Raw genomic sequence first — 22,272 nt, forward strand, 5'->3', positions numbered from 1 at the left:
AGACACACACAGAGAGACAGACACACACAGAGAGACAGACACACACAGAGAGACAGACACACAGAGAGAGACAGACACACACAGAGAGACAGACACACACAGAGAGACAGACACACACAGAGAGACAGACACACACAGAGAGACAGACAGAAAGACACCGAGAGACCGAGACTGTGTGTGCATGCAGGAGTCCCACAGGCCCTGATAAACACAGCAGCCTCCTCTGAGGAAAAGCCTGGGCTTAGGAGGCAGGAGCGCAGGCCAGTTAGCTTTGGGCAGCTTCCAGCCCTGACTCTGCCCCTTTTGTGGTTCCCTCCCCACCCCCCCCCACCCCCAGAGTGAGGACTTGGGTAATTCAGAGAACAAAGCAGGGGCTCCCAAGCCCAGGAAACTGCCTAAGTAGCCAGTCCCCGCCTTGAACTCCTCCCCGTTCTCCTCAGTCCCTGGGCACCCGTGGATCTGGAGATGGGGTATCACAACAGGAACATTCAGCCAGCCGCTCAGAGACACTGTCTTGGCCAGCCAATACCCAGCTCGTCAGTTCAGGTGGCCTCTTCCGATTCCACAGGGCACAGCGGCAGAGCGCACATTGCCCGGGAGCCATGAGGATCCAGAGCAAAGCCAGTTTGATGCCACGACACCTTGGGCAAAAATTGCCCTTCCCTCCTTAGAACTGTCTTTCCTCCCAGAAGCGGGGCCCTCTCTCCAGGGGCCGCTACTTCTCAAAGCCAGTGAGTCAGCTAAGAGGTCTGGGGCCTAGCGACCCCTACGTGGCACCTCAGAACTGCAACAGCAGGATGAGGGGAAGGTGGGCGGTGGAACGCGGGCCTGTCAGGAAATCTGAGCTCAGCTGATCTTCCTTAGGAAAGCACACCAGTAAGTTAAGAGTAGCACAGCCAGCCTGGTGCCAGTGGTTCACGCCTGTCATCCTAGCTACTCAGGAGGCTAAGAGCTGAGGATCATGGTTTAAAGCCAGTCTAGGCAGGAAAGTTCATGAGACTCTCACCTCCAATTTACCAGCAAAAATCCAAAAGTGGAGCTGTGCCTCAAGTTATAGAGTCTTGAGCAAAATTATTCGGGGACAAGTTCATGCCCCAGAATAATACACACACACACACACACACACACACACACACACACACACACGAACATGAACTTGGGAACTTGGGTTCAGACTCAGCTCAACCTCATCTCAGACTGCTGCCTAGTCTCTGAGCCTTTTTGTCCTGTAGGCAGGATGGGTTCTATTTTGTAGTGTCACCCCAGGCCTCAGACATCATACACAATGACCAGAGCATTGTCAGTGCTCAATTTGGAGCTGGTCCAGACTGTCAGGGCTTTTCTGACTTGGGAAGAGACAAGTGGTCTTGACACTCAGCCTTATATGAATGGAGATGGGTGGGGCAAACTGCCCCCACAGGACTGAATTGGTCCCTGATTGGCCACCTCCAATCCTTCCCACTAGGTCCAGTCTCTCCCCCTTCCCCCTCCCCCATCCCTGAAGTCTAGATCCCTCCTGGAGGCCACCCATGGCCTGGCAGCTGCCTCCTACCCCCACCCCCGTAGGGGCAGGCCAGACCCTTCCCAGGGAGCCCACAATGCCAGCCCCTTCTTGGGACAAGTTCCCACAACCCGGCCTACCTCCACGTAGTCATTCTCTTTCCTCAACTTTTCATCAGCCAGGAGTTGATCGATGGTTTTGGCCTTGCGCCCTGTAGGAAAAGGCCTGGGAGGGTCAGGAATGGGTAGAACCGTCCAGAGTTGATGCAGCCAATGGGCTGCATCCTGGGACCAGTGACCATGGTTGAGTGGCCTGGCTGGTCCTGGGGGGACTGCATCCGAAATCCCAGGCAGATTTACTGCCAGCAGGTGATGACCCTGCCTTGAGCAAGGTAGCCCAGAACATAGCTGCAGGGTGCCTTGGGCCCCTCAGCTGGTCCCCTTGGCCGTTACTAGGCCTGTGCAGCCCAGAGAGACACGTTAACTTCATTCCTTAGTTGCTGTTTCTGGGGCAAGGATGCCAACTTGCACATCAGCTCTGGGGTGACTGTCATGGTCCACACTAAAGACCATCTTCTACTGTGTTCCTGTGGCCAGGAGGATCCCAACTGGTCAAGAGGCCTGAACGGGGGTGCACGTCCCACACAGTCCCAGGGTTTGAACACAGGGCCTCATATTTTTTTTTTCTGCTCAAGGCTGGTGCTCTTGTACTACACTTCACTTTGTGCTGGTTAGAGATAAATGTCTGGATTTTCCTGTCCAAGCTGGCTTCAAACCATGATCCTCTCAGGTCTCAGCCTCCTGAGTAGCTGGAGGTACAGGTGTGAGCCACCGGCACTCCAGCCCATCCCACACTTCTGTTTACCTCCAAGACACAAATCCACTGACTCTCAGACTATACTTCACATCTTGAGGGTCTAGAGAACTATCCTTTCTGGAGAAAATCCTTTCTCCTTGTTTGGGAAAGGTACACTTTCATATTCCTACTTGTGTATTTGTGCATGTGACATCATTAGGTCTTGAACCCAAGGCCTGGACGCCATCCCTGAGCTTTTGCTCAAGGCTGACACTACCACTGTGAGCCGCAGCACCACTTCTGACACTGGGCCTGGGCGCTGTCCCTGCACTTTTTAGCTCAAGGTAAGAGCTCCACCACTTGAGCCACAGCGCCACTTCTGGTTTCCTAGTGGTTTATTGGAGATAAGAGTCTCACGGACTTTTCTGCTCAGGCTGGCTTTGAACCGTAATCCTCAGATCTCAGCCTCCCGAGTAGCTAGGATTACAGGTGTGAGCCACAGGCACCCAGCTCCACTTCTGATTTTTGAGTGGTTAATTGGAGAGAAGTCTCATGGACTTTCCTACTCGGGCTGACTTTGAACCACAATCCTTAGATCTCAGCCTCCTAAGTAGCTAGGATTACAGGCATGAGCCACTGGCCTTGGGCTATGTGTTCCTACATTTATGCCATGGCACCAGCCACACAATTCCTATGTGTCCACTTACATGGTACTTTAAGGGACTGAGACACCTAACCCAGCACCCCCTGAAGGAAGTCAGTATTGCAAGGGGCTGTGTGCATATGCGCACACATGCATGCACACCACATGCTATGTAAAGAAGTTCTCATGTGCCACCCAAATGCCCGGCACTTCTGGAGCTGTGTGGACCCCAGTTCCCGCAGAGTCCCCCTTGGTGCTGGGTGCCCCCAAAGGCACCCCATCCACAGTCAGGTTCTCCTATCTCCCTTCTGCTGAGGCTGGCCATCTAGGAGGGTATGGCGAAGGGGTTCCCTTACCATTAGAAATGAGCTGGTCAGTTCTGACCTCTTCAAACAGAGTCGCATTTCCATAGCCCTCTCTCTGTTTCTTCTGAAACAGTTCATAGCAGGCACTGGGGCTGGCCAGCAGTAGCCGGAAGTCCTGGAAACCAAGAGGGATCAGAAGCTACACCCCTCCCGCCCCCTAGAAGGTTCTAAGGGGCTCCCCTGTTGCGTCTGTCCTCTAAACCCTTTCCACCCCCTTCCCCACCTTTGTGTCTCTGCTGTTTTCCACAGGGACGAAGCACATGAACTCATCCACGTGGCCAGTCATCAGCCAGTCTGAGAAGAGCTCCAGTGGGGCTTGGACCTGCTGGGCGTAGAGGAAGGCTTGGAGGCTCTTGCCCATGGTCCGGCTCATGGCACTAGAAGATGGAAAGAATGGGGTCTGAGCTGGCGGCTGGCTAAGCATCTGATCTGGCACAGCTGGAGGAGGCTGTGCCATGCAATGGGGATGCTCACAACCCTTTACTTCTGACCTAGCTCAGGACATGACCAGATGCTCCCACATCAAGCCCAGATTCACCTGTCAGCAGGCTTCAGATGAATGGCCATGCGGAAATCGAACCACATTCTTTGGTGGAAATAAACGTCCCACACTGAATTGTGCTTGCTTCTATTCAATTACCTTGACCCAGGAAAGAACAGCTTGTTTTTTTCTACCACTAGTCTGGTTCATGTGAGAAGACTCAAGGACCCTTGCTTCAGCTTAAATTGATGTCTACCAGAACTCCCCATCCTGCCTGTGTGTGTATGCGCACACACGCACACGTGTGTGCTTGTGCCAGTACCAGGGCTCAAACTCTGCCCTCATCTGGACTTTTCTGCTCAAGGCTGGCACTCTGCCACTTAAGCCACACTGCCACTTCTCTTTTTGCTGAAGAGCCTCATTCTGCCCAGTCTGGCTTCAGAACTTTGATCCTCAGATCTCAGCCTCCCGCATAGCTAGGATTACAGGCATGAGCCTCCAGTGCCTGGCTCCCCTCGATTGTTGAAGGCGTCTGGGGCAACCTCCGGTCTGTTGACTTCACCTGGGGTAAAAGCTGCTGCCAATAAGGATCCTGCCTAGGGGGTAATCCTTCCCTTGGGCCTTGACTGGCGGAGATACCATCATGTTCCCCACGGAGTCCAGGCTGGCCACCTGATGGTCCTCTGTCGAGTGGGTCATGTAGCTAATACCGGGGCTCTGGAGGATGGAGAGGGGACAGGGGCATTAGGAGGGGGTGGCTGCAAGCCCCACTCTTCCTTTCTCTCGATTGTCACATCACCCCTCCCCTCTCCCCCCCCCCCAGCACTGGACAGCAGCAAGAGGCTGGACTCTATCAGCCCAGCCAAACCAAGCCCCACACATACCAGTGAGTATTTCATGGGAAAATCTTCCAGCTTGGCAGTCCGAGGGCTATCGATGACCATGGAGATGGTCCCGTGGGGTGCCTGGCTGTAGCAGAAAGCCATCTCGTCCTAGAGGGTACAGGGAGGGACTGTGAGGTCGTCATACCTTCCTGCCCATGCCCAGCTCCCTGAGAGGCGCAAAAGGACCTCACTGCTTCCTGTAAATTGTACTTCCCTCTCAGGGGCAGGAGGCTGGCCTCAAACATAGAATTCTCCCAAGCCTTCCAAACAAAGGCTGGGATTATAAGAACGCAAAGCCACTCCCCTCTAGAGTGATTTTTTTTTTTTTTGCCAGTCCAGGAACTTGAACTCAGGGCCTGGGCACTGTCCCTGAGCCTCTCTGTGCTCAAGGTTAGCTCTCTACCACTTGAGCCACAACGCCACCTCCGGCCTCTTCTGTGTATGTGGTACTGAGAAATCGAACCCAGGGCTTCATGCATGCTAGGCAAGCGCTCTACCACTAAGCCATGTTCCCAGCCCCTGTAGGGTGTCCTTTTAAAACCTAAAACCAACCTTTCACTGATGTGTCCTCCCTTTCAGCAAAATGCATCTTGTTCTAGATTTCTTGCCCACCTCTGGCCTGTGCTTCACACGGTGCCCAGCCCTCCTTGACAGCGATCCTTGCACAAGTAGTTCCCTGCTTTCTTGGGTTTCATTCAAGGATTTCCAAGCCTCCTTGAACGGCCTAGGTGGGTCTGAGAACTGACCATCTCTTTTGGTTTCTCACTGTGCTCTGAGCCCAGGGCCTTGCTGGAGCCCAGGTACCCATTCACCTGCTCCATTCTGCCTTCTCTCTGGCCTTAGCGTGGTGCACCAGCCCGTGGCAGATGCTCCAGTGTTGTCAGAGCCGGGGTGGTTCTGGGCCTAGCGCTATGCAGAGCCTGCAGTGAGGGCATCGGAGCCTACGGCACCCAGGGTTTGGGGGTGAGGGGCAAGGGGGTAGGTAGGGGGCTGCGCTCTAAGCTTTATTCCTCATGTTCACAGGACTTTGCCAACTTATTTCAGCAAAGCCCTCCATGAAAGAGGGGTCATGGAGCCTGTGTGGGTCACATGTGCGGTGGCCCTGCCTGACGCCCCTCCCCCCACCACCATGTGTCCCCAAGTAGGGTGTTACCTGGAGCCACCTGCCTAGGCGGTTGGGATCCTCATACACAGTTGCCACCGGGACATTCATCTTCTCACTCAGCTCTGTCACTGAGCTCACAAAACCCTGCAGCTGCAGCTCTCTGCCATGGGAAAGGAAGCCGCCTCTGACCTCCCTGCTCCCAACCACCCTGTCCCGGAGGGCGGGGCCAAGGGCCTCTGCCAGCCCATTGGTGAGCACAGTAGCCATCCACCGCCTGCCCAGGGAAGCCCCGCCCTATCGCCTGTCCATCAGTCATCCCCTGCATGTCTTCCTGCCCGGGGGCTCTTCCAACTCCAACCCCAGGACTGGTGGAGTCTCTTGTTCCCCAAGAAGCTAAGTGGTCTCTAGAGGTGACCAGGAAGGTTATTGTAGATGCATGGGGACCACGGAAGGATCATGAACGCCCCTGGCATCTCAGCACCACCACACACAGCGCCACCACTGCGGGTCCATATGGAATCTAAAGCCCCAAGCGCATGAAGAACTTCCAGTTTTTGTGTTTATTTGTCCATCGTGGGGCCTGAACTCTGGGCTTGGGCGCTGTCCCTCAGCTCTTCAGCTCAAGGCTAGCGCTCTACCACTTGAGTCACAACACCACTTCTGGCTTTTTCTGTTTATGTGGTGCTGAGGAATCAAACCCAGGGCCTCATGCATGCAAGGCAAGCGCTCTACCACTGAGCCACCTTTCCATTCCCATCTTCCAGTTTTATGAACAAAATGGATCCCTGTGCTTTGAATGTGAACAAGGCCATACTCGTTAAAGTGTCAAAAATTGGGGTGCTAAGGGCTAAGGGCATGACTCAGCAGTAGAGTGCCTGTCTAGGAAGCTTAAGGCCCCAAGTTCAAACCACCAGTACCGCCACACACACACACAAGAAAAGAGCTAGGCGACAGTGGCTCATGTTTGTATTCCTTAATGCAGGAAGCTGAAGATTGAGGTTTAAAGCCAGCATGAGCAGGAAAGTCCATGAGAAATATTTATCTCCAATCAACAGGCAAAAAGCCAAAAGTGAAGCTGTGACTTAAGTGGTAGAGACAGCATCGAGTAAGGGGGAGGGGAGCCAAAGGACAGACCCAGGTCCTTCAAGGTGGGCTGTCCATCCTTTCCCTTTCCCCATCTCGCAGATGATCGGTGGCTGAACTGGGTCAAGCGGTGCCTGAATACCACCCTTTTGGGAGACTCAAGCGTCCCCATCCATTGGAAATAGTCTCATGGGCTTTCCTGCCCAGGCTATTTTTGAACCTCAATCTTCACATCTCAGCCTCCTGAGTAACTAGGATTCCAGGAAGACTGAAATCCCAAAGTATTTTATATTGCCTGAAATCATGCTGTTTGCCTGTTCCAATTTCCGCAAAAAAAAAAAAAAAAAAAAAAACCCACAGCCCACACCATGGATGAGACCACACCATGCATTGCTGTATCTAGGACCCTCAAACTCCTCCATGCCTGCCCAGACTTTTTTTTTTTTTGGTCGGTTGTGGGGCTTGAACTCTGGGCTTGGGCACTATCCCTCACTCTTCAGCTAAGGCGAGCATTCTGCTTGAGCCACAGCGCCACTTCCAGCTTTTTTTCTTTTTATGTGGTGCTGAGGAATCGAACCCAGGGCCTCAGGCATGCAAGGCAAGCGCTTTACCACTGAGCCATCTTCCCAGCCCTTTCTAGTGGTTTTATTGGAGATAAGAGTCTCACGGACTTTCCTTGCCCGGGCTGGCTTTGAACCATGATCCTCAGATCTCAGCCTCCTGAGTAGCTAGGAATACAGGTATGAGCCACAGGCGCCTGGCCTGCCCAGACTCTTGAAGGGGGTCCAGGCAGCTTAGATGGACAGATGCGGTCTCCTAGTGAGCTGTCTAGTTAACCAACTCCATCTGCACACTTAGGGTGCAGTGTAGGCAGTCCTGGGCTGGGGATGGGGGTCCTACCTGCACAGGTAGACCTCCAGAGGCATCTGGGTACTGGGCATGAAGATGCAGGGTGCTACCCGGAACACTACAGTGTCTTTGTATATCGGGGTCTCGGGGATTGCCTGTGACAGAAGACTAGGTCAGTGGTAAGCTGGCTCTGCTCTCTCCCCTCCCCTCCTCGAGGCCTGAAGCCCATTGTCTTCCACTGAAACATCCTACCGCCCGCCCAGGTGTGGAAGATGCTTTTCCTCCCCTTCGGTCCCCATCCCAGGGTTCCTTACCTACTTGGCAACAGACATACCGAGTCTTGAGGCTGCTCCACCAGAGAGAGAGAGAAGGAAATCAGACCCGAAAAGCTGCTGCTGGGAAAGTCAATGGCCTCCGCATACAAGGTCTGCTCCATACTCTCCAGGGGTGACAAGGTGTGGAAATGCTGGCTGGGGCCCACCACCAGCTTGAATGTAGACTGGGCATCTTCTAGAGACAGAAGGACAATGACCATTGAAGCGGCCCAGGGCTGCTTCTCCCATTGGCTAGGTGGAGAATTGGCGTCCGCCTGGGGCCAGGAGCCAGGCTGAGCTCCAGGCAGGCAGGAGCTGAACAGCTCTTGTTTCTAAAGATCGGACAGTTAGGCACCAATACCCACTGAAGGCCCAAGATCTGTCAGGAGGCAGGGACGTGGAAATACCTTCATTTGCAGGGCTCAGTCGGGGCAAAGACTCGCAGCAGGTGGTTCTACATCTGATCCACAAATCCAGCTTTAGGGGGGAATCTAGTAAAGTCCTCAAAGCAAGATTTTTTTGTACAAAGGCAGCCTCAGCTGGGAAAGTCAAACTTCCAGTAGAAGAAAGGATAGATTACTCAGGAGGCTGAGATCTGAGGATCGCGGTTCAAAGCCAGCCCGGGCAGGAAAGACTGTGAGATTCCTATCTCCAATAAACCACCAGAAAACTGGAAGTGGCGCTGTCGCTCAAGTGGTAGAGTGCTCGCCTTGAGCTGAAGAGCTGAGGGACAGCGCCCAGGCCCAGATTTCAAGCCCCACGACCGACCAAAAAAAAAAAAAAAAAAAAAAGGATAGATGCCACTCCCAAGTTAAGAGCTCCAAAGAAAAGGCAGGGTCTGCTGGGTGCCACTGGCTCACACCTGTCATCCCAGCTACTCAGGAGGCTGAGATCTGAAGATCGCAGTTCAAAGCCAGCCTGGGCAGGAAAGTCCATGAGGTTATCTCCAGTAAACTACTAAAAAAAAAAAAAGAAAAAAGAAAAGCCAGAAGTAGAGCTGTGACTCAAAGGGTAGAGCACTGGCCTTGAGCAAAAAGGTCAGGGACAGTGTCCAGGCCCTGAGTTCAAGCCCCAGGACTAGCACTAGGAAAATATGGGGTCTGTTGGGCAGTGATTCATGCCTATAATCATACCTACTCAGGAGACAGATCTGAGGATCACAGCCCAAAGCCAGCCTAGGCAGGAAAGTCTACCAGACTATTTCCAATTAGAGAAAAGCTAGGTTGGAGGCATGATTCAAGTGGTAGAGCACCAGCCAAATGAGCAAGCCAAGCAAGACGTGAGGCCTAAAGTTCAAACTTTGAACTGGCAAAAAAAAAAAAGAGGGAAGGCAGGGGCTGGGAAGGTGGCTCAGTGGTAGAGTGCTTGCCTTGCATGCATGAAGGTTTGATTCCTCAGCACCACGTAAGTAGAAAAAGCAGGAAATGGTGCTGTGACTCAAGTGGTAGAGCGCTAGCCTTGAGCTGAAGAGCTGAGGGACAGCGCCCAGGCCCAGAGTTCAGGCCCCACGACTGACCAAAAAAAAAAAAAAAAAAAGGAAGCAGGATTTTAGCCAGGTACTTAGTGGCTTACCCCTGTAACCCTAGCTACTTATGAGGTTGAGATCTGAAGATCAAGTTTCAAGGCCAGCATAGGCAGAAAATTCATGAGACTCATCTCCAATTAACCATTAAAAAGCCAGAAGTGGAGCTGTGGCTCAAATGGTAGAGCACTAGCCTAGAGCAAAAAAGCTAAAGGACAGCGTCCAGGCATTGAATTCATGCCCCAAGACAAGCACAAAACCACCAAAATGAAACCAACAAAATGCAAGGTTCTTATGGTCTCTCATTTGAAATCTGTTCCTAAGATGAAAAGCAGGTGACCCCACACACCATGGGGGCCTCCCATGGCTAGATCCTAAGCTTTGCCTTTATCTATCACGAGATCATCTGACCCACAGCCTCCAGCTTTGCCCACCTGGCCACTCCGACCTCCTGCCTGGATGCATGGTGACCTCCGCCCTCCTCACCCATTCTTGACATGACAGCTGCCATGCAGACACCTGCTCCCTGTACGAAGCCTTCGGGTGGATTCTTGCCCCAGGGACTCCTAACTGACTATGCTGGCCAACCAAGACCCAGAACGATCTGGTCACCACCTCCTCAGGCCTCCACTTCCTCCTACATACACAGCCATTCCTGGTCAGACACTGGCCTCTTGCTTGGCTATGGTCAGTGACCTCCAGGCAGACCTCCTCCCTCTCCCCATGTTGGCCACAGGCCCAGCCTCTCCCCTCTTGCTTCAGGTGCTGGGCTGACAACACTCCTGGCAACTAGAAGCTTCAATTCCCCCACCCCCACCCCCCACTCCCCATCAAACCAGGTCTCCTGGGGGAAAGACACAGGACTGGACAAGGCAGAGTTTTCCATTGGGATTCCCCAGCACAGACCCTGCCCTCTTGATAATGAGGCCTTCCCAGAGACCTGGGCTGGACCATGGCTGGTCACCAGTCCAGTGAGAACCCAGCTACAAGCGCAAGACCACCACCTGCCCTGAAGAACCAGGCTCCTCTTGGCCATTCCTCTCAAGAGGATTCACCACAGGGCAGGCAAGTCAAGAGGGACCCATCTGTGTACGTTTTTGTGGCAAACCCTTACCTTTATTATTCAAGGCTGCTGCTCTACCACTTGAGTCACAGTACCACGTCCAGCTTTTTGCTGGCTAATTAGGGATAAGAGTCTCAGACTTTCCTGCCCAGGCTGGCTTTGAACCGTGATCCTCAGATCTCAGCCTCCTGAGTAGCTAGGATTACAGGTGTGAGCCACAGGCACCCAGTCCTCGTTACTCTTTATAGCAGGAAGGGGACTTGAAAACTGGGCTTCACACTTAAGCTTTCTTGCTCACAGCCAGTGCTCTACCGCTTGAGCCATCCCTAAGCCTCACTGTTTTGCCATTTAGACTTCTCTGCCTAGGCTGGCTTTTGAACCTCAGTCTTCTGAATCTCAGCCTTCCGAGTAGCCAGGATTACAGGTGTGAGCACAGTTCACATTTTGAGCAGGCTGGGGGTTATGGCTAGTGATAGGCACTTAGCTAACATGAGTAAGGCCCTGGCTTTCATCCCTACCACCACTAAACAAAAACCACTGTTTCACTGCCTCGATCTGGACTGACCAGATCAAGATGATTTGGCTCTAGCTCGCAGGCTCTTATGTATCCTCCCACTGCAGTTCATTTATGGCGTGTGGTGTCCTTCTATTAGACAGGGAGGGGGAACCATCCGCCCTATGGGTCAGACAGCAGTCACCTTAACAGAGCCTCTTCCTGCCCCGGTCCTCTCTGGGCTCAGCACCCTTGGGCTGGACTTCCAGGGATCCTCAGGGCATAGGGCAAATGCTGGTAATTTGGCCACGCTTTCTTCTACCTGCCATGAACCACTGGGCTTCGAGGTGGCACAGATCATCCAAGAATCACCTCCTAGGGAGCACATGCCACCATATAATGCCATTTGCCCTCATTCTATAGGCCGTCCTGGTCCTGGACGCCACAGAACAAAACATCCTTAACCTCGTTTCAACGTTCTGTACCACCTTAGGTGTCGACGCCAATAATCTCGGTCCACATGCCATCTCCAGACAGGCCATTCCTGACCCTTTCACTCAGTCTATGCCCATGCCAGCTCTGACATCTTCCTCATCGCTTGCTCCCCTTCTCAGACCCTGGTGTGTCTGTGTGTGCACACTGGCCCTGGGCTTCAACTCAGGGGCTGGGCACTGTCCCTGAGCTTTGGTGCTCAAAGCTAGTACTCTCACCACTTGAACCACAGCCCTACTTCTGGTATTTTGATGTCTGAGTCTGACTTTCCTACCAGGATGACAGTGGACCACAATCCTCAGATCTCAGCCTCCCGAGTAGCTAGGATTATAGGTGCCCGGGTCGCCTCTGCTCTCTTCCACGCACCATCAACCCCAGCTTCTCCTCCTCTACTCTTCTGGAAAAATACCTCAGCTCTGCCAGGTCTTTAAATCTCATCTCAACAGCAAGACAAGCTGCCACAACCTAAGGTCTCACTTTAGGATGTGGCAACCTTAGCTCTACTGGGGATGGCCCAGGGCCTGCACAGGCTAGGCCAGAGTCTACCGCCAAGCCCCCACCAATCACCATCTGCCATATCCTTGGCCATCTTACTCCTGTAGAACGTGCTACCATGCTTTCAAGGTTCTTGTTTCTCCAGCTGTCTGCTGTGTCTATTTCTCTGGAAACCTCAGATTCTAGACTATGTCAACTTTAGCATCGCTTGAAGGTCTTTGTGAAAGCCCATGTTGACTTCTCCCTAACCTGCATTCTTCCCAAGCATTTTGTTTGTGCTGGTACTAGGGCTTGAGTTCGGGGCTTTACCCTCTTGTTTAGCTTTTTCACTCAAGGCTGGTAACTCTACCCCATGAGCTCCATCTTCAGATCTATCTCTAATTTGCTGGAAAAAAAGCCAGTAGTCTCATCAACTCTCCTGCCTGAGCTGGCTTTGAATCTTGATCCTTCCATCTTAGCCTCCTAACTATGATTACAGCTGTGTGCCGCCAAGTGCCTGGTTCCAATAGGAGTTTTCAATGAGAGAACAGGTTGTGGTTGGAGGTATGACTCAGGTGGTAGAGCACCAGCCAAGGAGCAAAAGCATCAGATCCCAAGTCCAAGTCCCTGTCTTGGACCAGGAGGGTCACTATGCAGGGTACTCATGATTAAGTACAGTGTGTGACCCTCTGGGAGGCTTCTGGGGACCATGTAGTCTGAGCTTTCTATACTGGATGACTCAGCTAGCGTAGCCCTCCTAGCCTAAGCTAGGCCTAGACAACCCAGTTCTCCATGATTGACCCCTAGCATATGAGAACCAATCCACGTAGCCTGTTCTGCATGCGCTCAGATTCCAAGTTCAGCAATGCATTTGGACTTAGAGGCCCTGGCATGGAGGATGACAGACTGAGGCCCACACATCAGTAGGGAAGGAAGCATAGACTCTGACTCCGTTAAATCTCAACCTGAGAAACTCAGGCATTCAACCAAGCCACCAGCCATTGCAAGTCAAGACTTAAGGGTGACTTGCAGACATGTCTACTGCTAACCCAGCACCCGACCAGCAGGCTGCAGGACAGGGTGAGCGCCTACCTCCAGGGGAGGCAGGCAGGCAGGGGGTGAAGGGCGGCCTGGGATGTAGGCGCCAGGACAGGCACACCACTTGGGTTTCTTGGCGCCTGAATTTTGAAAGTTCAGTATAGCGAGGGTCTCCAGAATACAGCTTTCATCCCTACCAGCTCAGCTGCAAGCCTAGCTGCTCGGGAGGCTGAGACAGGAGGCTCTCAGGTCAAAGCCAGCCTGGGCAGGAAATAGTCCACGAAGACTCTTCTGTCCAATTCACCACCACAAAGCCCCAGGTTGAGTTGTGGGCTCAAGTGGTAGAATCCCAGCCTTGAGGGAAAAAGCTGAAGGACAACTTACAGCCCCAAGTTATAGCGCTAGTACTGGCGCAGGTGTGCATGAGCGCACGTGCGCACACACACACACACACACACACACACACACACACACTCAAATACAGATAACTCCTCGGGTGGAGGCTACTGGGAGGAGAGGTTCTCTAAGGCGATGGCTGTCCTATCAGCTAGAACAAATTGCTCCTCTCCTAGCTGCAAGAATCCTACAGAATAGGTGCCAACAGCTCCATTTTACGTTGGTGGCAGCAGAGAATTCCAGGACGCAATTCCTTCCATGGCAGCCCCTGGTCTGAAGCTCTGGGCTCACAGCAGGACCCTTCTGAGACCTAGAGGTGGTGAGGGCCCATCTCATCCCAGCCCCCAGGGGGCCTAGGAAGACTTGGAGTTGGGATCCTTACCCTGGGGCCAGTAGATTCTTATCTTCTTCGCCTCTTCCTCAGAGGTGTGGAGGACCAGCCCATAGTTCTTTAAGGTGCTGCTGGGGCCTTGGACAGTCAGAGTCACTTCAGCCAGAGTCTTTATTTCTGGGCAAAAGAAAAGACACCAACTTCAGACCCTGGTGTCCCAGGGCTGGAAGTGACAGAAACCAAGGTGGAGGTTGGTGCAAAGGAACACTGACATCTTGACATTAAAGCCTATGTGTTTGGCTGGGCTCAGTGCTACACACCTATAATCCAGGTACTCAGAAGCCAAGAGATTTGGAGGATCACAGTTCCAAGCCAGCCTGGGCAAGAAAGTGAGACTCCCATCTCAACAACAACAAACAAAAAATCTGTGCCATGGTGGTACATGCCCATCATCCCAGCTACAATCAGAAGCATAAACAGGTGGTAGTGCATGTTTTAATTGGTCCAAAAGGAATTATCTCAAAAATAACCAGAGCAAAAGGACTGGATGTGGGGCTGGGAAGGTGGCTCAGTGGTAGAGCACTTGCCTTGCATGCGTGAGGCCCTGGGTTCGATTCCTCAGCACCACATAAGCAAAAAGAAAAAAAAGCCGGAAGTGGCGCTGTGGCTCAAGTGGTAGAGCGCTAGCCTTGAGCTGAAGAGCTGAGGGACAGCGCCCAGGCCCAGAGTTCAGGCCCCACGACCAGCCCCCCCCAAAAAAAGGACTGGATGTATGGCTCAAGTGGAAGAGCACCTGTCTAGCAAGTGTGAGACCCAGAGTTCAAACCCCAGGATAGCCTAGGCTCTTCCCACAAAGCCACATGATCTGTTACCACAAAACAGCTGTGGAGGAGATCAGTACATGTGGTATGCCTGTGGGAGGGTGCTAGGGCTCTCAAGAACAGGACAAAGTGGCACCAGTGGCTCACATTTGTAATCCTAGCTACTTGGGAGGTTGAGATCTGAGATCACAGTTCAAAGCCAGTCTGGGCAGGTAAAAGTCTATGAGCCTTTTATCTCCAACCAAACAACAGAAAGCTGCAAGTGGAGCAGTAGCTCAAGTGGTAAGAATACCAGCTAAACAGCTCAGGGACAGTGCCTAGACCCCAAGTTCAAGCCCCAGTACTGGCACAAAAACAAGACCTATGCTAGGCAAGCACTCTACCACCACCCAACTCTCAAGACTGGAGACCTGATCCACCCAAAGGAACTCTGCCTGTGTCCGGGGTGGGGCCTGGCTGAGGAGGGGTTGGAGGGGCCAGCAGGCTCACCTTTGGAGAAGATGGCCTTGTCTGTGACTTGGCTCAGATCGACAGAGTTGCAGTTCACCAGTAAGATGGCGCCCCAGCCATTGGGCCCCCACACCCACTTTTTCTGCAAATGATACGCATATCAACTCAGGAAGATACCACATATACCTTCAGCTCCTCCCATGCCAGCGCCCACCAAGGCCAGAGCCAGCCTTTCCCCTCTGCCCTAGGAACGTGTCAGGACAGAGGTTGAGGTGTCCACCTCAGGCCAGGAGCCGAGAGGGAAGATCTGATCCAGGCTCCCAGCTCTACCTAGCTTAGTGCCAGGCAAGTGGGGCAAATTGAAGAGGTGCGCCCCACCAGGCTGGCAGTGAACCCTGATCCAGCTGACCAGGTGAGGAGTATCTAGAGTTGCTGGAAACCTGGCTTGGGGCGAAGCCACTAATCGACTTCAGCCCTGACATGCAGTGTAACCGAGGCTCTGGAGGTCGGGTGGGGCAGGGGTGGGCCCCACCGGCTCTTGGGCAGCATCTCACCTTTGCCAGCTTGTCGCTTGCCATCTCCAGCTGCCCATCGCGGTAGATGTCCGCGTCCAGGGAGACGTCTGAAAAGCAAATGGGGCATCTCAACCATCCAGACTGGACATGACCCACAAGCTGTGGCTAGCCACTGGCTTTGATCTGCCTAACACAAAAGCAGTTGAAGACTTGGAACTGAGGCACTAATTGAGCACTGGTGGCTCATGCCTGTAATCCTAGCTACTCAGGAGGCTGAGATCTGGAGATCAAGGTTCAAAGCCAGCTGGGGGCAGAAAAGTCCATGAGCCTCTAATCTCCAACTAACCAGCAAAAAAAGAAGCCCAAAATGGAAGTGTGACTCAAGTGGTAGAGTGCCAGCCTTGAGCAAACAAAGCCAAGCAAGGGTGGAAGGCCTTGAGTTCAACCCCAGAACTATCTTGTACTCTCACACATACACGCACGCATACACTTGGCTGCTAGACCAAGCCAAGCCCTACAGAAGAGCAAAAGCAGCAGCGTCAATGGGAGATGTGCCAATGGAGACAAGGGATGGAGGCTTAGACCAGGGTGAGAGCATGGGAAGAGAGTTCATCAAGACCCACAGATTGACAGGCTGAGCAGAGACTAAAGGCATTTCCAAGGTTCCCAGCCTGAGCAGCAAGCAGGCCGAAGCGACCATAGACTACACCAGGGAAGCTACTAGAAAGGTAGGTTTGAAAGAAGGAAAACCACTTTGATTTGGCCTCTGTTACATTAGACACCTAAGAAACTATGTTGTGATAGGCGATAGCTAATCGGCACTGCCTGACTGAAGACTGGGGGTGAGGATGGGATGGGGGAGGGGCATCTAAGCCAGGTGGGCCTGGAAGACTTTCCCTGGCCCACAGGAGGAAGAGTCCTGCAAAGCATCCTGGGAAGGAGCAGGTGGATAGAATTGTCAAGAAGGGACTGGCATTGGAGGCCGCAGACCCTGAAGTAGGGAGGTATTAGGAGACATAGCAGCGGTAGAGGTCCGATTGCAATCGGCTCAGGAACCCAGGAGGCACAGCCATAGGCCGGGTCCTCGGTTCCTCTGGCTGGGCAAAGCCTCCGCTCTCCTGTGAAGGGGGGGCCGGGTCCCTAGGGGAAGCCGTACTCACAGATGCTGGTGAGGTACAGCACAGCGGTGGCGGCAGGGCTGTCCTCATTGGGGCAGAAGTAGGACACCTCCACCTGTGGAGACAGCACCAGGATCTGTGGCACACAGGGAGCAGAGCCACAGGCCAAGGGACGTGACCTTGAATTCATGGTTCAAGTGTCGCGTTCCCAACATCTCCTGGGGAGCTGGCCTGGGGGACCTGGCACTCAAACTGCCATGGCACCCCGGCCCTTTGATGTCTTGTTGCACAACTGGCCCTGCAGGTGTGTTCAGGGGTGTCTACTCCCTCCCTTGCCCAGAAGAGATCCCGGCTGCCAGGGCATCGCCCAAGTGCTGTCATGCTCCTGGGACCCTGTCTCCTGACTCCCTCAGGCAGGCCCTCCGACAGCTCCAGCTGCCTGGAGGAGGGGACACCCCTGGGGATTGGGCCAGTCATGTCCCAGCCACTCCTTCCAGAGACCACCCTTCAGCCCTGGCTTCCACTTCAACTCCATCCAGAGCCTTGGCCTGCAGGTTCTCCTGTTTGCTCCTCCAAGGCTGGGCCTCCCCTCTGCTGCCCCCTCCTGGTGGTAGAGGCTGAGCTCTGACCGGCTTTCAGGTGGGTGAGGCCCAGCTGAGCCTCCTCAGCTGAGCCCAGGAGAGGAGACTCATCCAGGGACACACTTAAGGAGAGGGAGTGAATCACACGCCCATCAGCCACATTAGCCTCTGGCCAGCTGCCAACAAGGCCTCCCCCTCCCCCACTCCTCAAGTTCCGGGCCAGGGTCGCCTGGGGACCTGCAGCTATAAAAGCGGGGCGCCAACCCCCCCACCCGGTTCTGACTGCACGGGGAGGGCAAGTTTAGCCCTACGGCCCAGATTGAGCCCCATTGAGGCACCTCTTCCCCCACCCCCTGTCCCCCCAGAGAGAGCCCATAGACCAGCCCCGTGTTCTGTGAGACCCATTTCTCACCTTGTCCTCGTCCTCACTGAAGCTGAGCGAGAGCATCTGCAGCGGCACGTGCGCGGGACTGGGGAGCGGACGCGAGACCGTAGTGTCCTCCTTCCTCGTGAAGGCGGTGCTCGAGCTGCCGATGAGGACCCCGGGGGAGCCGTGGATGGTGAAGGACGTGCACTCCGTGGGGGCGCACCTGAAGGCAGAGTCAGGCGCAGACGATGTCCCTCCGCGGGCTGGCAGGCACCCGCAGAGTGGGGGTGACCCCCAGCCCTCTGGCCCCTGGGAAGTTGAAGCAGAGGCCTGCTGCTGCTGGGGGGGTGAAAGGCCCTAACAATGTCGGCCTCATCCAGGTTCCTTTACAAATCCCCAGCTCCCAAGGAGGGAGCGGCCGTGTCTGAGCCCCAGAGCTATCCTGGTAAGAAAAGGAAGAGGGCCAGGGACGAGGGAGATCTAAGCCAGGACGCCGGGGAAGGCAGGGCTGCCTGGCCTCCTCCTCAGGATCAGCCCCCGCCAGAGGAGCAGAGAGGTGCCAAGGCCCTTGATTCCCTCACGCTGCCCGGCCAGCCCTGGGCCGAGGGACTTAGCCAGCTTTCAGTGACAAAAGGGAAGGACTTCTAGGGACCCGAACCTGGGGTCCCCCAAAACCCCTGATCCTCAGGGACAGTGAGCACAGTGCCAGCCTTACCCATTGATGTCCACGCTGACTTCCATGCCCAGTACACAGACGGCGTGGACAGGGCTGTCCAAGGACAGATGGATGAGATGCTGGACAGGCATGGTAGGATTATCCAAGCCGACCGCAGCACCCAGAAGGCCCGAGCGTGTGCCCGCTCTCCCCTGCTATGGGTCGTGGGCCTCTCTAACCCGCCCCCTTATTAAGCAGAGGGAGGCTTCACCCCCCCCCCCATCCAGGTGTGGCTGCTGCTCCTCGGTGGGGTGCACAGGGGTAGGGGAGATGAGAAGGGGTGATTTATCAGCAGTGTCTGTGCTCTCCAAGGCTGGCCGCCCTCAGCCGGGAGGAGGAGGAGGGTGGGAAGTTGATGCATGAACAGACTCATTCAAAGACTCTTCTAGAAGCCATCAGGCAGAAATATCTGCAGGTCAGGGGGATAAGCTGGAGCCATGGTTGGGACGCAACATCCCAAGATCTAGGACTTGTAGAGTGCGTGCTTCCGGAAGTAAATGAGGAGCGCTGGGCAAAGGGCTGGACCAAGGGACCTCTAGGCCAGGGTGGTGACAAAAACCATCAGGGAAGTTTGGTAACATTGCAATTCCCTGGAGTAGTGGGGGCGGGGAACGACACAGGGGCTGTTGGCTGTATCTAGTTCCTGGTGATTCAGGTGAGCTGGTTGCCCACAGCTGTCAACCAAACAATGGGGGGGGCGGGGCGGGGAACACCAGGTAAGTAGAATGGATGAGTGGGAGGCAGGATGGGTGGCAGCTGCCGTCCATCTCAGTGGAACACAGGCTTAGGATTTGGGGGGGAGGGGGAGTTTGAAATCAGGGCTTGTGCTTGCTAGACAGGTGCTCTGCCCATGCCCCAGCCCTCCCTTCTTATGTTTTTGGTGCTAGAACTCACGGACTTATGCTTCTTGATTGGCTTTCTCACTCATAACTACACGTGCTCAACTACTTAAGCTGCAACCCCACGTCTGGCTTTTTTGCCTCTTAATTGGAGATCGGAGTCTGGCAGACCTTTCTGCACTCTCTGAATTCAAACCACAATGCTCAGATTGCAGTCTGCTGGGTAGCTAGGATGCCAGGCATGAGTCCTGAGCGCTTGGCCAGCCCTCTTATTCATTAAACCTAACAAAGAGTCTGTGCTACATAGGATCCCGGCCCTTGCTGATCTTCCTTCCTGGTCCAGTTTGGAGAAAAGCTTTGCGTTTTACATCAGGCATGGCTATGTTAGGCGGGAGCTGAGTTCGAAGCCTGCTTTGACCCCTGCAGCTGCTGGTCATTAGTACCAACCCCCCCCCCCCCGCCCGCTGTCCTGGAGTTTGGGCTCTGAGGAAGACTTGGGGTGGGGAGGAGGGAGAGGGGTCAGGCCTGTTCAAGCCTCAAAGTGAAAATCCCTGCATGAGGGAAGGATTCTGCCGTCAGTACAGCAGCCCTGAATGGGCTGCTTTAGTTGCTCCTTGGAGGTAGAGAGCTGGCCAGGAAAACCCTCAAATTCCCTCTGGGTGGCATCAGGTGCTTGGCCTGTCCCACTGGGCCCATGGCACCTGGTAGGAGGAGGCGAAGGACACTGCACTCTGGGGGAGAGGAGGGGAGTCCCCTTCACCACTGGATCCCCAGTCCCAGGAAGATCCCTGGAGGAGAGGGGGCGGTACAAATGACTAGGTGACCTTGCCTGCTTCTTCCCCCCAAATAAGCCAGTGGGCTCCCAGGGACTCTTCAGCTGACCCAAGCCCTGTGGTCACTTTAATCCAGCATGGATGGATCCTGGTGGGTGGGCCTGTGAGGCCCCCCTTCTGGGGGGGGCGTGTTTCCCCAGCTACGAGATCTGCCTGCTCACAGCAAGTCCTTCTGGAAGCCCTTCTGGAAGCGTCTTCCCAGCACAGGAGATGCTCAGCTGGCCTAGGTCCCCCTTCAGGGGTGGCCCACCCAATGTGGTGTGTGAGGGGGTACAAACACTAGGCTGCTTGCAACCCGAGGGGTCCTCGTTGAAGCCTGCGTGGTCCCCACACTCCCTCCATGGGGTTCTGAGTCGCACACGAACCTCCTGCAGTGAGTCTCTGGTGCAGAATCTGGTCTGGGAACCAGATCTCAGACAGGTGCGTGACTGCAAAAGTCTGAAAGTCGACACTCGGTTTATGAAGTTAAACTTCCCACTCCTCCCCACCCCGAAGTTCACACAGACGTAGGGCTCAGAGGGCCACGTCTGTCCGGAATGTCACCCTGGATGTGAAAATACTCTGCGTGGGGTGGGGGTGGGGGTTACATTGAGGATCTCGAGGCAGAGATGACCTGGGACCCCAAATGTTGTCACAGGGTCTCTGTAAAGCACAGGCAGAGGTGGGGGGGGCTCTGCATACAAGAATATGACACAAGAGCTGGCAGAGAGCAGCAGCAGGTCCCCACCCTCATCCCTACCCCTGACCCCAGGGACCCATCCCAGAGGCCCCCTGGGTCCAGAATCTCTGGCCTCAGCCCACATCTTGTATTTGAAGCCACCTGGCTGTGACTGGGTGGTCTCTGGTGGGGGGCAAGGCCAGGGGCTGGAGACGCCGTGAAGGGCATGGGGGTATTGGGAGGGTGGGGGTGTGTGAATCAAGCTCGGTGTCCAGGAACGAGTCAGAGGCAGGAGTTTATCGTGGAAATGCAGCATGAAAGGGTAGAAACGGTCGATTTGGGTCTGCGGTGGCAAAAATCACTGTCATGTTTCAAGGTACTTTATTTGAAAGCCGTCCTCGGCGTCCGGGGTGAGCCAGGACCTGAGTTTGACTCGGAACACAGGCGTTGGTCGGAAGTGTTCCCTGGGCTTGCCAACCGAGCGAGCGTGGGGTCAGTAAGATGAGGGGCCTCATCTGTGTGAGGGTCTGTGTTTGAGTTCCTGGCCTCAGGTGTGCGTGCTCTGTGGGCTGGCTGTCACGTGGGCATGGAACCTCCCCCCCCCCAGGGTCATTTGACCCAGCCCTGCCAAGGTAGCCCCAGGTGGGACTCAAAATTCAATGACTCTAAGCACCCGTCTTTGGCTCACTCTGAGCTCATTTGACTCTGATCACCTCATTTTGGACTCGTGGATGCTCTAGAAAGAGTGTCTTCCAAAGCAGTCACATTCTGCAGGACTGGGGATTAGAACTTCAATGTTTGTATTTCAGGGGACACAGCTCAGCCGGTGGCAGGGCACGTGGGAAGAAGCGCACCGGAAGTTAAGCTGGGGCCGGGCTCTGTCTCCACATCCGTCCTGCCTTTTCTTTCCCCCTCATTTGCAGCCTCTGCTTCGTGGCATTCATTGTTGGCATCAGATGCCTTAAAGGTGCATAATGAGGGCTGGGAAGGTGGCTCAGTGGTAGAGCGCTTGCCTTGCCTGCATGAGGCCCTGGATTCTATTCCTCAGCACCACATAAGCAGAAAAAGGCTGGAAGTGGTACTATGGTTCCAGTGGTAGAGCGCTACCCTTGAACTGAAGAGCTGAGGGACAGTGCCCAGGCCCAGAGTTTAGGCCCCATGACACAGACACACACACACACACACACACACACACACACACACACACACACACACTCACGATGCATAATGAGACACAGGCTAGCAGTGCAGTGCTGGAAGTTTTTTTTTTTTGTTGTTGTTGTTCCACTACTAGGGCTTGAACTCAGGGCGGAGGTGCTGTCTCTTAGCTTTTTGCTCAAGGCTGGCATTATACCACTTAAGCCACAGCTCCACTTCTGGCTTTTTGCTGGTTAGTTGTAGATAAGAGTCTCACGGACTTCTTTGCCTGTGCTGGCTTCAAACTGTGATCCTCAGATCTCAGCCTCCTGAGTAGCTAGGGTTATAGGTGTGAGCCCCCAGCACCCAGCCTTTCTTTTTTTCTTTTGTTCCAGTACTGGAGATTAAA

The 22,272-nt window shown here is 54.3% G+C and overlaps 1 protein-coding gene across 1 annotated transcript in view; it reads right to left on the minus strand.

Moving 5' to 3' along the window:
- Padi6 (peptidyl arginine deiminase, type VI) overlaps positions 1 to 18,488 on the minus strand; it is a 22,179-nt gene extending 3,691 nt beyond the window's left edge. Inside the window, exons 1-14 of the mRNA XM_013033673.1 lie at positions 18,397 to 18,488; positions 17,727 to 17,904; positions 16,776 to 16,848; positions 15,655 to 15,722; positions 15,140 to 15,242; positions 13,881 to 14,006; positions 8,041 to 8,216; positions 7,758 to 7,861; positions 5,823 to 5,934; positions 4,670 to 4,777; positions 4,348 to 4,502; positions 3,528 to 3,681; positions 3,296 to 3,419; positions 1,642 to 1,712 (exon numbers count right to left, since the gene is read on the minus strand). Coding sequence (XP_012889127.1) covers positions 1,642 to 1,712; positions 3,296 to 3,419; positions 3,528 to 3,681; positions 4,348 to 4,502; positions 4,670 to 4,777; positions 5,823 to 5,934; positions 7,758 to 7,861; positions 8,041 to 8,216; positions 13,881 to 14,006; positions 15,140 to 15,242; positions 15,655 to 15,722; positions 16,776 to 16,848; positions 17,727 to 17,904; positions 18,397 to 18,488 — 1,644 coding nt within the window. The remainder of the gene's footprint in view (positions 1 to 1,641; positions 1,713 to 3,295; positions 3,420 to 3,527; positions 3,682 to 4,347; positions 4,503 to 4,669; positions 4,778 to 5,822; positions 5,935 to 7,757; positions 7,862 to 8,040; positions 8,217 to 13,880; positions 14,007 to 15,139; positions 15,243 to 15,654; positions 15,723 to 16,775; positions 16,849 to 17,726; positions 17,905 to 18,396) is intronic.
- Between the last annotated feature and the right edge of the window lie 3,784 nt (positions 18,489 to 22,272).

Source organism: Dipodomys ordii, unplaced genomic scaffold (genome assembly GCF_000151885.1).
Source record: "Dipodomys ordii isolate 6190 unplaced genomic scaffold, Dord_2.0 Scaffold6, whole genome shotgun sequence".
NCBI classification, from domain to species: domain Eukaryota; kingdom Metazoa; phylum Chordata; class Mammalia; order Rodentia; family Heteromyidae; genus Dipodomys; species Dipodomys ordii.